Source organism: Herpailurus yagouaroundi, unplaced genomic scaffold (genome assembly GCF_014898765.1).
Source record: "Herpailurus yagouaroundi ecotype Mexico unplaced genomic scaffold, PumYag 187, whole genome shotgun sequence".
In the NCBI taxonomy this organism is placed as follows: Eukaryota; Metazoa; Chordata; class Mammalia; order Carnivora; family Felidae; genus Herpailurus; species Herpailurus yagouaroundi.
The window spans coordinates 2,663,916-2,677,030 of NW_024412418.1; the positions used below are offsets into that span (position 1 = coordinate 2,663,916).

At 41.3% G+C, this 13,115-nt stretch overlaps 2 protein-coding genes across 3 annotated transcripts in view; both read right to left on the reverse strand.

Moving 5' to 3' along the window:
- Nucleotides 1–2,767: 2,767 nt before the first annotated feature.
- Nucleotides 2,768–6,593, reverse strand: CNTF (ciliary neurotrophic factor). Its single transcript, XM_040495074.1, has 2 exons — nt 4,923–6,593; nt 2,768–3,706 (listed from the first exon to the last, which is right to left on the reverse strand). Exons 1-2 carry the CDS (start codon nt 5,034–5,036, stop codon nt 3,218–3,220), a joined length of 603 nt encoding a protein of 200 aa, XP_040351008.1. The 5' UTR covers nt 5,037–6,593; the 3' UTR covers nt 2,768–3,217.
- Nucleotides 6,594–6,781: 188 nt separating this feature from the next.
- ZFP91 (ZFP91 zinc finger protein, atypical E3 ubiquitin ligase) overlaps nt 6,782–13,115 on the reverse strand; it is a 46,905-nt gene continuing 40,571 nt past the window's right edge. For both annotated transcript variants that reach the window (XM_040495071.1, XM_040495070.1), the window contains exons 10-11: nt 11,023–11,122; nt 6,782–10,672 (exon numbers count right to left, since the gene is read on the reverse strand). In XM_040495071.1, the coding sequence (XP_040351005.1) occupies nt 10,162–10,672; nt 11,023–11,122 (611 nt within the window). In that variant the 3' untranslated portion in view covers nt 6,782–10,161. The remainder of the gene's footprint in view (nt 10,673–11,022; nt 11,123–13,115) is intronic.

The following is a 13,115-nucleotide window of genomic DNA, read 5'->3' on the forward strand; positions in this document are numbered from 1 at the left end:
ACTATAGATAGTTTATATGTCTATAAAAATATGATTCCCTAGAGATCCTATCCATATATAGATCTAAGAAACAAGGGAACTAAAACCTAAAGGCCAAAAATCTCTTTTGGGTTCTGGACTCTTAAAAAAAACCATACTTCCACAGTGTTGCCATCATTCCTATCTGTATTTTGAGACACACCCCTGGAACACGGGCCTGTTGTCAGTCCCTTCTTCAATGTTGCGTCCATTTCAGAGAAGCAAGATGCACAGTTGACACGTTCAGATCCACACTTTTGCGACTTTGTTATTAGAGCTGAGTGCTCATTTCTCCCTTATTCTGTCTACATTTTTCTAGGGATTTTCCGCATACTTCTTTCTTTTTAAAAAACAAAAATTTTTTTTTAACATTTATTTATTATTGAGAGAGAGAGAGACAGAGAGAGAGGAGACAGAGCATGAGCAGGGAAGGGGCAGAGAGAGGGGAGACAGAGAATCCGAAGCCGGCTCCAGGCTCCAAGCTGTCAGCACAGAGCCCGACGCAAGGCTCGAACTCACAAACTGTGAGATCGTGACCTGAGCCGAAGTCGATCGCTCAACCAACTGAGCCACCCAGGCGCCCCTCCCCATAATTCTTTTGAGGCATGCTGCAAGTTTTTTTTTGAAGAAACTGATACAGAACTCTTATCACAATGTTGGGCGTACACTCAGGGGGACTTGGCTGCTTACTAATCAAGACTCACACGGCTTCCTATTTTTCTCCTATTCAGTAGTTAGTACTTGTACCTTTCCTGGACCCTCTGCCACTTCAAATGTGCCTCTTACAGATAAATATTTCTACACATGTAACTCAACAAAGCTTAAGTCATGCTTCCTTGATTTCCAAAACTTCTGCCAACTTCTGCTCTGCCTCATCTGCTGAATATAAAAACAAAACACTTGGGAGCCACTTCTTTCAGATTCAGGTTTGTGTTCAGTTACTCCCCAGTAAGAAACTGTATTCCCATCTTTATCCATTAAACAGAAAGAGCCTAAAATACTTCATAGGTAAATCTACGAGCTTCACATTAATAAACAGGTACTTTATCCATTAGAAATACTGCTCTTAAGCAGAAGAAAAAGTTCAAATCAGAGAAAGCTTAAATGAAGTAAGCCTCTATGCTTTTACTGAGACAGTATCTACCTATACACCAAAATTACAAATGAAATAAAACCAAACATTAACCTCGAGTGGCAGCTGGACCCAAATGTTTATTACTGCCTCACTTTCTTCTAACCAGCCAACTCTTCCTCTTCTCATGATTTCTCTTTACTTGGTACCCAGCCACCCTCTGAGATACAACCGAACTCCTCCCTCCTCCAGAAAATGATTTCTGGCCCTCGTCGAGCTCCTCCCTAGAACTCCCTAACCCTAACCTCATGCCTCACAATTCCAACCAGAACTGATGTCTTCTACACATACAAGGCCATTTCCACAGATGTATATTGCAGAGCAGGGCCTTCCTTGCCCTGTATTGCCACAGTGCCTCTCCCAGAGTCCTCATAACACTGACCTTGTGGAGTTGTGGACACAAACCCTTGTGGGAAAAAGTTGAAAGCTAAGTCACCCCATCCCAATCTCATGCAACTTATGCGGTTAGCCCTCTCTGACTCATGGTTCACTTAAGAGCACAGTAAGTAAACTAAATTGATTTGGGTCCCCTATCCACAATGGTGACTTTAACTGGTAGCATAAAATAACGTCACACCTGAGAACTTCTGGGTTTACACTGCAGCACTGGTTCGTACGCCTGACCGCAAATGACCTTTTCCATTAATGCCCACAATTACTAGTTAGGGTCTTTCATACAGTGTTTCTCTCAAGAACATTGAACACAATGCCCTGCCCCTTTCTTGTGAAGCATGGAGGCTTTGCTGTATATTGCTTCAGTATCGCTGGCATTCCCACTTGGAACAGAGTGGGCCTCACCCTCTCCTCATGACTAAGTCCAGAGAATGTGTGGTAAAAGGAGTTTTGTGACATTTTAACCTGAGTAGTATTCCAACCATTGTGCATGAATGCTTGGCTTACAGTGCCTATGTCGCCACATTGCTGATTACAATAAATGTGAGGTAACCTAGTACGAGTTGTGCCCAATCCAAAACTCAAAAACATTTGTGGGCACTCTAAAGCAGCCTGGAGCTTCCTAATTTCACAAGTCTGGTGGGCCTAATCTTTTCCCCAAACCGAATCTTAACATCTCCAGTGCTCTCTTCTTAGCTAGGCATGGGCAACAAATACTGCCCTTCATGCAAATTTTGTTCTAGTAACATATCAGGACACATAATGGGGATTGTTTTTCCAGTGCTAGGGATAGACTACATGGGTCAATTTTCCAACCCTCTGTGACACAGAGGCAGTGAAAGAAGTTCATAATTAGGCCTCTACAGTGAAGGGCACATAGGCTTTAGAGTGAGAAAGATCTGAGTTCAAACTGAAGCGTGCCATTTGCTAGGTGGGTAACCTTGAACAAGTTGTAATTTCTGTGACCCTGTTTTCTCATCTGCCAAGAGGGGAGAACACTACTTCCCTCAACAGAGTTGTGGAAATTACACACAGAGCCCCTGGCGTACTGCTACAATACAGTACATACTCCATAAACGTTAGTTACTATTTTTATTATCTGTGAGTTTGAATTGGCTAGTAGAGTCCATCTGCCAAGAGGGGAGAACACTACTTCCCTCAACAGAGTTGTGGAAATTACACACAGAGCCCCTGGTGTACTGCTACAATACAGTACATACTCCATAAACGTTAGTTACTATTTTTATTATCTGTGAGTTTGAATTGGCTAGTACAGTCCATGATTTTTCATTCACTGTTTCAGTCTTCTCAGAAAAGTCATCTAGGACTAAAGTTAAACATACATTTATCCTGTGAGACTGTTAAATACTTGTAAGGTTAACTTAGTGGGTAGAAAAGGTTAGAGCACTAAAGTGGAAGGATGTTGCCCTTGTCCCCACTCCCTTATGGTCCAAAACACACACACACACACACACACACTCTCTCTCTCTCTCTCTCTCTCTCTCCACAATAAACCTTATGCCCATTTGTCCATGTCTCCAACCATACTTGATGAAAATGCCTGTGGTCTTAAAAGGTTAGAAAACTTTCAAAACTTAAGAATGGGAAAGTGAGGCCTCAGGGAACTGTGTATATTCCACTAGAAAAGGAAGGGGGAGAGAAGAGGGAAAACTGCTATATTTTCTTGTCATTAGTAATATAATGGCTCCCGTGTGCTGGAATCCCAGTCTGATGAGAAGAAATGACTCGAAGGTCACGAATGGATCTAACCGTCCACTGTGAAAGCTCTCGCAACACCTTCAGGCCCCACAGCTTCTTCTCAAAGAGACCACCATCTCCAACAACGGTAGGCATCCCATCAGCCTCATTGGGGGGGATCTTGTGTTCCAGGAGCATCATTAATTCCTCCAGTTGGTAAGCAAAGGCAGCAACTTGGAGTAGAAGGGTATGTATTGCTTGATGGAAGTCCCCTTCAGCTGGAGTAAAATGTACCTGTTGGTCTTCTAAAAGCCTGGCCAACATAACATGGAAGGCACGATAAGCTTGGAGGTTGTCTTGGAGTCGTTCTGCCTCAGTCAGCTCACTCCATCGATCAGTGCTTGCCACTGGCACACCATCCACAGAGTCCAGGTTTATGTTCTCGTTCAGGCCCTGATGCTTCATCTGGCCAAGGATACATAAAAACATCATATCTTCTGTAATTATCCCAACATTTTTATTTCATCCCTAAATCTCATGTAAAATCTTTTTCATCTTCCTGGTCAAAAAGGATCCAGATTGTAAAGAAAATAACAAATCTACAAAAGGAACTCTTTATTTGAGATCCAATGATGGGACTTTAGGAAGACCTTATTGTCTCTGAAATTATACATACTGTTTTGACTACCTGTTCAGTTTTTGTGGGAGAATCTGCAGTTTTCATTGGGTTCTAAAGGTTGAAAACCACTGGTCTAGAATGCTTCCTTCCCGCTTCAAACTGCCTCCTGGAAACTGAAGTATTTTAAATCATATTGGAGATTTAAGTAATTTAAACATACTTAAAAACACTGGGTACATCTATGAAGCCCTAGAATTAACCCACTGCAGAATTCTTCTAACCCCGTCTCTTCCATTGTCCACTCTCAATGGTGAGGACAATCCTTTAAGAGAATTCAGTGGGAATTCGTTTAAAAAAAAAAAAAAAATCAGACTCTTTCGTATCTCAAAGAGTCTGATTTCTAACTGGTGAGGCTGTACGAATCTATATTCAGAACTCTCACAGGGCCTTCAGTGTTCCTATAGGCCTTAGATGGACACCGATGGGTATCTCCTTCTATCAGAAAACCAGTCTGGAACTCCCAGTGAATTTTCTAGGGGATCCTTTTGACAGTGTAGGTGACTATTCTATTTAGACACAGGGAGACTTGGTATAAATTATGAAAAAGTGGGTGGCTAGGAGAAATTCTTTGGATCTGTGCTGCTCTTCTCTCAATCCTATACACCTCACTCTTTACACAGTGCAAAAATTCAGAACGATGTATACGAAGAACCCATACTTAGAGGGCCCACGGCTAATCTATTCTGGTAGAATTCAGACTGTAGGCGATCAAATTAGGAACAGCCTCCAAGACATACAGCCAATCCTACCCAGAACCCCATGTATATTTTCTTATTCAAAGACCATGTCTCCTAAATAGCCTAGAGAAGAAAATAAGGTCACAGGAGTTTCCTTAAGGGAAGGAACCATGAAGAACCATGTCAAATGACGGGCCCAATCTATGAATGACTATATGAGGAGGGCCTTCACGATTGGCAATGGGGGCTGGGACAGACATGGTGGTAACGGGCTCCATCAGAGGAGATGAAGTGAAAACAGACAACAGCAAAATAGGCAACTTACATAAGATTCCATAAGAGCAGTCAGATCTGAACGAATCTTCCTTGCTAGCCAGATAGAGCGGCTACAGAGGTCCCGGCGGTGAGGGGTCAGCGATGAGTGCTCTGCGAAAGCCATCCCCTAACTCAAATGTCCCAGGAAACAAGTGAGCTGGGTTTGCTTCTGTCTACACTGGTCCAAATAAGAAATGTGACTCTCAGACTAAATCCACTGGGCATTCTGTACTAATGGGATTGTGCACCCCACCCCCACCCCCTGCCTGACTCAGAGGTGGCAGCAAATTCCTGGCTGTGGATTTTTGTGCCTGTGGAATCAAAGGCCCCTTTTTAATCAGCTTTTTTTCCTGCAGTGTCTGCCTCCATCTCTCTCCTCCACTCAGTGCCTAGCCTACTTGTTTTTATGTCATTGTTTTGCTTTTGCACTTAGCAACAAGGTCACTATCACACTAATCCTCATGACACCCCTGCCTAATGTGATCTGTATTATATACATATAATCATTTAATTTTATTATTACCCTCCTTTGTATTCCCCATGTCCTCCTCTTTCTTTCCTTTTTTTGGCCTGGTAAAGTGTTCAAGAATATTAAGTTATTACTATAAATACAACCGCCACTGATTAAGCAGCTACTCTGGACCAGACACTGTGCTAAAGGCTTTAAAGCCTTTATTCGACCTATGGAATAATTCTATGAGATAAATATTAATTTCCCCATTTTACATACGAAATTGAGGCTTAAAGAAAGTAAATAATGTACACAAAACCCAGGAAGCAGGCACAAAATTTCAATATAGGTCTCTGATTTTAGAGCTGTTTCTCTCATTGACTTTCCAATTTCATTCTTTAGGTTTTTCACATTTGTTAAGAAACAAAGTTTATGTGAAACAGGTCCCTTAAAAATGCAGCATCTTTTCATTTGTATCACTTCATTATGTATCTAAAGTTAGTTTAATTTACACTAAAAAATCAGCAAAGTAAGCATCTCTAACCTCGATCATGGTGCCTTCCTCATAGCTACAGGATGAGGAAGGTACTGTTTAGGCCTGTTTTCTTCCAAAGGACAGGAAACACCCAACCCTGACCGGGTAACATTTCTAAGGCAGTCTCAAGTGACAACATGCTTTTCTTTTTCTTCCTTAGCCCAGTCACACCACACTGCTTCTCAACAAGATAAGAGAATGAGCTGGGCTTTGAAATGAGGGCAAAAGAGTTTAACAGCATGTGCAGAGTTGTTCTTCTATTGCATTTAACTCCGTAGGTTAGAGGATGATACTTACTGACCCAAGAGCTGCAAGTGTCATCCCTGAATCAATCAATTAGCTCCCACTGTTTCATAGCATAGACGTTGCCTCTACACTGAAACCCACACCTCAGGTGCAAACTTCCATAAGTAAACAATAAGCGAGAGTAAGAAGGGAGAAAAGTGAGAAGTGGGTGCTGTCACAGTAGGCCTTTTAAGAATGTAGGAGGATTCTAGTTCTTTAAGTTAGTACTTGCGTGGACACGGAGTTTTCTGAAAAAGCACCGATACTGAATGCCACCAAGGTTTTGTCACTTATCAGACTAACATAAACTTCACAGCATCCTTAACGTTCTCTCTACTAGACTAATAAGGCCACCTTTTCTACAAGTCTGCCAAAACATGGGAGGGATTTCCAAGTTTGCCAGATGATCACAGAATCCTATGGCAACTCAGCATTAGAAATCAAGAACTAAAATGAGTCAGATGCTGTCTGATTCTCAATGAGAGCAAACAGCATCTGCCACATAAAACCTGCTCTGAGGGCACTTGTTTCTCACTGAACGGCATCAATGGTCTTCATCCTTTGGAGAACTGTAATCATTACAATCAAGGAAGACAAGTTGCTTCCAAGAAGACAACTTTTATTGTTCTTCTTTACATGTTTATTTTGGATATGCCTTAACTAGATTAAGAGAAAACAAGGATTTGAAAAGCAGAGTATCCCTTTTATTATAATTTCTTTTTACATAACCTTTTCAACCTAGATTCAGGTAACTACCTGTCTCTCCCATCAAAGGAGAAGGGTCCTGCACATTACAACAGGCAAAAAAGGCTTTCAGGAAATAAAATATTTTAAATTGATCCATTACAATTTTTCAAATTTCTTGAGTACATTGGAAAGTGGGAAAAAGAAGGAGGGAAAAATGGTACTTCAAACAACCAGACCGTGATAACCTTAGCTGGCTTTAGTACACTTTTTAGATTTTTTTCCAATAGGTACAAAGGAGGTTCAAGTGCTCTATGTAGATGCTTTTCCATACCTGATTTCTTTTTTTTTTTTTAACTCCCAGTAATCCTGGCCAGTGTGTATCCAAACTCTCTGAAGCACAGTAAGTCTCAATTATGCAGAATAACCACAGGCAACCAGAGATTAGGGGGAAGCGCATCTCCCAGAAAGAATACTTGTATCTGAGTTACATTTTCAGAATTTAGAATCGCCAATTCAAGATGGAGAATATGCAATGGGAAGAGTTATTAAAAAGGTAACACAATTTGACTATGAGTAGGCAACGTGGAATTTTAAGGTTAGGAGAGCTCCTTGGAAGGACATAGAAGTAAACAGCGTGATAAGCAGACAGGGAAAGGGAAGAGGGCCTAGTAGAAGCCAGCTTACTTGCACCACTTTTTATTGTGCTAGCATCCCTTTCTCAAAAGGAAAAAAGATAAAGTCCCTGGAGAATATTTTAAAATTGATTGCATACTGATAATAATAACTTATTGAAGCAAACTGTTGGCAAATGGTACCTATAAAGAGGTCAAGAAACAAAAGGAGAAACAGAAAGTTCCTAATTATTAGAACCAACTTGTTGCTTTTGATGGGGAGGAGTTTTATATAGAGAAAAACATATTTTCCCTTTCTCTCATCAAGTTTTTTATGCAGTTTGCTTTTGTGTAGGTGGTTAAAATATCTGATGACTAACCACTGCAAGCACAACTTACAGGGACAAAGAAGATAAATGTGACGACGACAGAAGTTAAGTGTGGAGTCCAGATGCGAGCCAGTGAAACAATATAAAAAGGACTTATAAGGGAAGTGGAATGACTTTGTTGTAAACGCACCCAATCGATCTGATAATATTTTCAAATGTACTCAACATACCAGAGTCCATTCCAAATCCTTACTGTGGGCAGGAAAGCATATTCTACATCCCTTCTATCCTTATTCCATTTTCTACCCCCACACTGGAGGGACGGCAAATCTGCAACACTCTGAAAAGAAACAATGGTGCATTTAAGTCTGTTCACTGTAGGTGTCTGACTCCCTATCCCTGGCATCCCAACCACTGACACTAGTGGGTGTAAAGTAAGCCTCTTTCAGAGATGACATTTTGTTACCCCTCTTTTTGGAAAAAAATAAATCAAAGAGAAAATTAATAAACTTTGTCGTTTTAGTGTTTGTGAAAAACAAGCCGTTCCTTATTTTGCTCCCAGCAAAACTTCATTCTTTCCAATAGCCATCACACATTTCTGACAATGAATAGGACAAGCCTTTAACTCCGGCTTGTGAGGTACACAGAAGGATAGAAACTGCCCTTCTAATTCTCTAAAAATCCCCTAACAGGTTTTTAGTCTTCTGGGAGTTATAAACTTGTAAAAAAAAAAACACCACCTGCCTCTCCCATGGACAGGAATAAGCAGTCTACCCCATTCTATCTCAATGGAAGTGGTAATTCCCAGAATTTTAGGTGAAAGCCAAGGTGATTATTATACAGATTATTAACTTCGTCTATGGAAGTCTTTCCTCTTCTGAAGTGTTCTTAGAAGGAAAACAAAACAGAGCAATTTTCCTGGACTTAAAACTGTACGAGTCATAGACCTCTTCACTGATGGCAGTGTCCTTCACTAATTGGGAGCTGGAATGAACCAATGATAAAGCAAAAACCAAAACAAAGCAAGGGGCCACAGTTGGGCCAACAGGAAGGTGTGCAGGAAGACATGAAGGGGACAAAAAAAGAAAATAAATGCATAAGAGAAAATCTTGTATCTGTAATTCAGACCCTGAACAATCCTTCTCATCCTCTCAAAATTCCTAAATTTCAATGCTCTAAAAACTCAAAGAGCACTAAATACTGAAAACCTAACAACCTTCCCTAAATAGGCTTCTGAAAAAGCATTAGGCTACTGTATGCTACTGTAGTGATTTTGTTAGTGCTGAGGACCAGCTTTCTTTAAAGGCCACTGGAGAGCTATGATTTAGAGGCTGGCTGTGCTTCTTCAACCCTATATCTTGCCTTCAAAAGTACTTCTTATGGAAAGGACCCCATGTCAGAACAATCTAATCTCTCCCAGCCCCACAAAATATAGCAACAAAGATCCAAAAAAAAAAAAAAAAAAAAAAAAAAAAAAAAAAAAAAAAAAAAAAAACAAAAGAAAATCAGACTTTCCATTAATAAATAAGGAATCTCAGGTTCCACAACACAAAAACACACATGTTCAAAGTGCAAATTTCTGCCATTAGTCTGGGACTTTTCTCACTGATACAGAGCCCTGTCTTATGGTCAGAGAAACCATGTAGAGGGCAGCCCCCCTCCCTGATGGGAGCCTGCTTCCAAGCTAATGAGCACCACTGAGAACCAGATGGAGGTGTTGGGAGGGGACTGAAGTGCTGGGGTCACAGAGGAGGGAGGTGGTCCCCATGAATCCTTCCTTTCCTAAACCCAGCAGGGAATGGAGGAGAAGGGGGTGAGTGAGAGAGGTGGGCTGTTTTAACAGCTCACCCTGCCAGGGGGCCTAAAGTGCCAAGTCAAGCTGCCAGCCTCCAGAGATTAGAACTGTATGATGCTTTGGGGGTAAGTGTGCCGCGGTGGGTAGAAGCCAGAACCATAGGGCAGCAGTGAAGGAGAAGGGGCTTAGAGGACAGTAATATACTATCAAGAGTTAAAAGCTGATCCAGAGCACATCAGAGTTACAGGTTTAAGAAGGGATCTGCCGGTGAGCACGAAGTCTGCCTGGCTGGAACGGAGTAGGAGGATAACCCTCACTTTAAGAGCTTCTTCTTTTTTGCCTACCTTTTTGGTAAAGGCAACATCAATTTTATAAAGGGGACAATAGAGGGAGAAGAAGGTGGGTGTAGATGTGTGTGCTGTGATCCACAATGGAAAGAGCAGGCCCTTCAGTTATTTTACTAGATTTTAAATGCTTTAAATTTTTTTTTTTTTGTCCTTTTTATCTTTTAAATACAAAGTCTGAGCTGTCCCAGTGCCCAAAGTCTTCCCTTCCACTAAGGTCCAGTAGAGTCTGAATCTTCAATCAGAACCTCTGTGGTAGCACCGAGTATATCCGAGTTCATGACCAGCCCTTCAGTGCCCCCACTGCTGCCACTTCCCACAAAGATCTTCCCATCAGCCATCAGGCTCACCCGCTCTGTCCCACTACAGTATGACTTTGACATCCCTTCGGCTTCTAGCAGGAGGCACTCTCCAGAGGTGGAGTTTCCCAATGGCTCAGGAAGAAGAGGAAGACCCTGCCCATCTGCAGGTTGTGTCAGGGACTCTGGGTTAGTGCCCAAGATATCTGTGCTGGTGATGAGGGCGCCTGCATTGGCAGCCAGAGCTTCGGCAATCAGCACCTCGGGGTGGCTTTTTGCTTTGTGTGCCACTACGCTGTCCTTCTTCTCAAATTTTTTGCCACAGATATTGCAAGAGAACTGGTAGAAGGAATCTGCATCATGCTTCTTCATGTGCCAATTAAGGGATGCCTTTTGCCGACAAGTAAATCCACAGATCTCGCATCTAAGAGAGTGGAAGAGGAAATGGCTGATCAAACAGAGAAATGAAAAGGGCTCTTACTCAGGGTCAGGGCAAGAACTTAGAGGTCACATATACAAGCAATAGACACTAACATATACTTGTGAAAAATTAGGAAAAGTTAACTAGATGGAAAACTAATCTGTTTTTTTCTTTTGTTTAAAAACCAGAGGAAACAAGGAAAAGTTCACTAAGTAACTTGCATCCCCAATCAATCCTCTGATTTGGTAAAAGTAAACAGCAGTGGCAACTGAAATGTCTGTACAGGGGCTAACCCGCGAGCAGGGCATGTATGCGCTTCTCCCCCAGATGTTCACCAGTAAATAAACACTCACTGTAACGGCTTCTCGCCAGTGTGAATCATCCGGTGCACTGCCAGATTGTGAGAGCTCTTGAAGGCCCTGGCACAATATTCACAGATATAATCCCTTTGATCTAAGAAGAAAAATAATGTGGTCAGTGTTCCATTTCGAATCCCTCTTAAGTATTTTTTCCCAGTTTATAGTAAGTAAGCAGATGATCAGTTAGTAAGAGCAATATTGTTTTCAATGTATAAAATACACTTTGGATAAACAAAATTTTAAAAAGATATACACCATTTTCTTTTTTCATGTTTGTTTTTGAGAGGAAGAGAGAGAGACAGAGAGACAGACAAGACTGTGAGCATGGGAGGGGCAGAGAGAGAGGGAGACACAGAATCCAAAGCAGGCTGCAGGCTGGACACGGGGCTCGAACTCACGGACCATGAGATCATGACCTGAGCAAGTCAGAGGCTTAACCGACTCAGCCACCCAGGCACCCAGGACTTGTTTTAGAAAACTAAACAAAGCCAAACAAAAACAACCTAATGGAAATAGGAGAATTGGAACCCTAATCTCAATCTTACCAATAATCCAGATCTTGGATAAATTGCTTAGTAAGTAAACAACTACATTTTCCCTGGATTTTATTCTTTAGAACAGTTTTTCCAGACTGTGGAAGCTGAATGCTTACATATGAAGAATTTGGCACTCAAACACCAAAATCAACAATAACAACAGAATTTGGCATCTCCTAGAAGAAAAGTGATCCACAATTAAAGTGGTAATCATGTCTTCTGTTTCAGGTTTAAAAAATGTTACCCAAGATAAACAATTTAAATTTCTCTCAAAAAGGTTCAAGTTGCTGTCACCATATATGTGCAAACAGTACCTGTATTCTTTACCTTATTCTCCTACCCCACATCTTCTGCACCATTCAACCCCCGCCTGTCATTTCACAATCCCCCCAAATTTCACAGGATTTTTGATGAACTTGGTAACATGGTGTAAAATCTATGGGTCAAAGGAGCACTGCACTTAATTATTTCTTTATCACTTGGTTTTGGAGAGAAGTGGACAAGGAGATGCTCTGTATCTCTTGAATAAATGACCACTATGTTTTCTGGGCCTTTCTCTTAAAATTGCTACACATAGTCACAGTGAAAACACGAGGATAAGTTAAAAGGCAAACAATATCCAATTTAATTCTATGCCCCATCCCAAACAGTTCTAAAGCCAAGTGTGGGAGAAGAGCCAGGTTCTTCTCAAGCTTGAATATATTTGGGAATCATCTAGGGATATTAGTAAATGCAGATGCTAGTTGAGCGGGTCTGAGATTCTGTAAGTAACTCGCTCAAGTGACATCGATTCCTGTTGGGCTATTTTCTACATGATGAATAGGCAAGGTCTAAAAATGCACTTTTAACCCAGAGACAACTCTTCAGTTTGTCTCCCAGGTCTTGCCTACCTTTCTAGTTTCATTGTAACATGCAAACCTGGGTGGGGCATCCACTTGCTCAAATAAATTACATTTTTAAACAATGTTTATTTTAAGAGAGAGAGAGAGAGACAGAGAGACAGAGAGAGAGAGGGAGAGATTGAGAAAATGTACGAGTCGGGGAGGGGCCGAGAGAGATGGTAAGAGAGTTCCAAGCAGGCTCCACACCATCAGCACAAGCCCCACATACAGCTCAATCCCACAAACCATAAGATCATGACCTGAGCCAAAATCAAGAGTCAAACACTTAACCGACTGAGCCATCCAGGTGCCCCAAATAAATTACATTTTCAAAGGGAGTCTGTACATACAAATTTGGAAAAAGAAAAACTGCAATGACATCATAAAATTGTATTAACCAAATACAAATAATTGAAATGGAGTGAATTTCTAAAGGAGTCAGTTTGTCATAGTAGTTACTTGATACTTATAGCTAATACCCTAAACTGGTTGTCAGAAACTACTTTTGTAGAGAATAAAACTGTATTAACAGGGAGAAGGAGCAGAGATATGGCAGCATCTAGCAAGGAATAGAGTGGAGACAACATTCTCCCTGAAGCAGCATGGTATCATGGGAAGACTGCAGACTTTGCAGTGAGTCAGACCTGAGCTCAAACCCTGGGGCTCTGAG

Coding starts and splice junctions, on each gene's coding strand:
- CNTF (XM_040495074.1), bottom strand. CDS start 5,036: ATGGCTTTCGCAGAGCACTCATCGCTGACCCCTCACCGCCGGGACCTC. Junction 3,707..4,922: donor CTGCTCTTATGGAATCTTAT/GTAAGTTGCCTA, acceptor ATCCTTGGCCAG/ATGAAGCATCAGGGCCTGAA.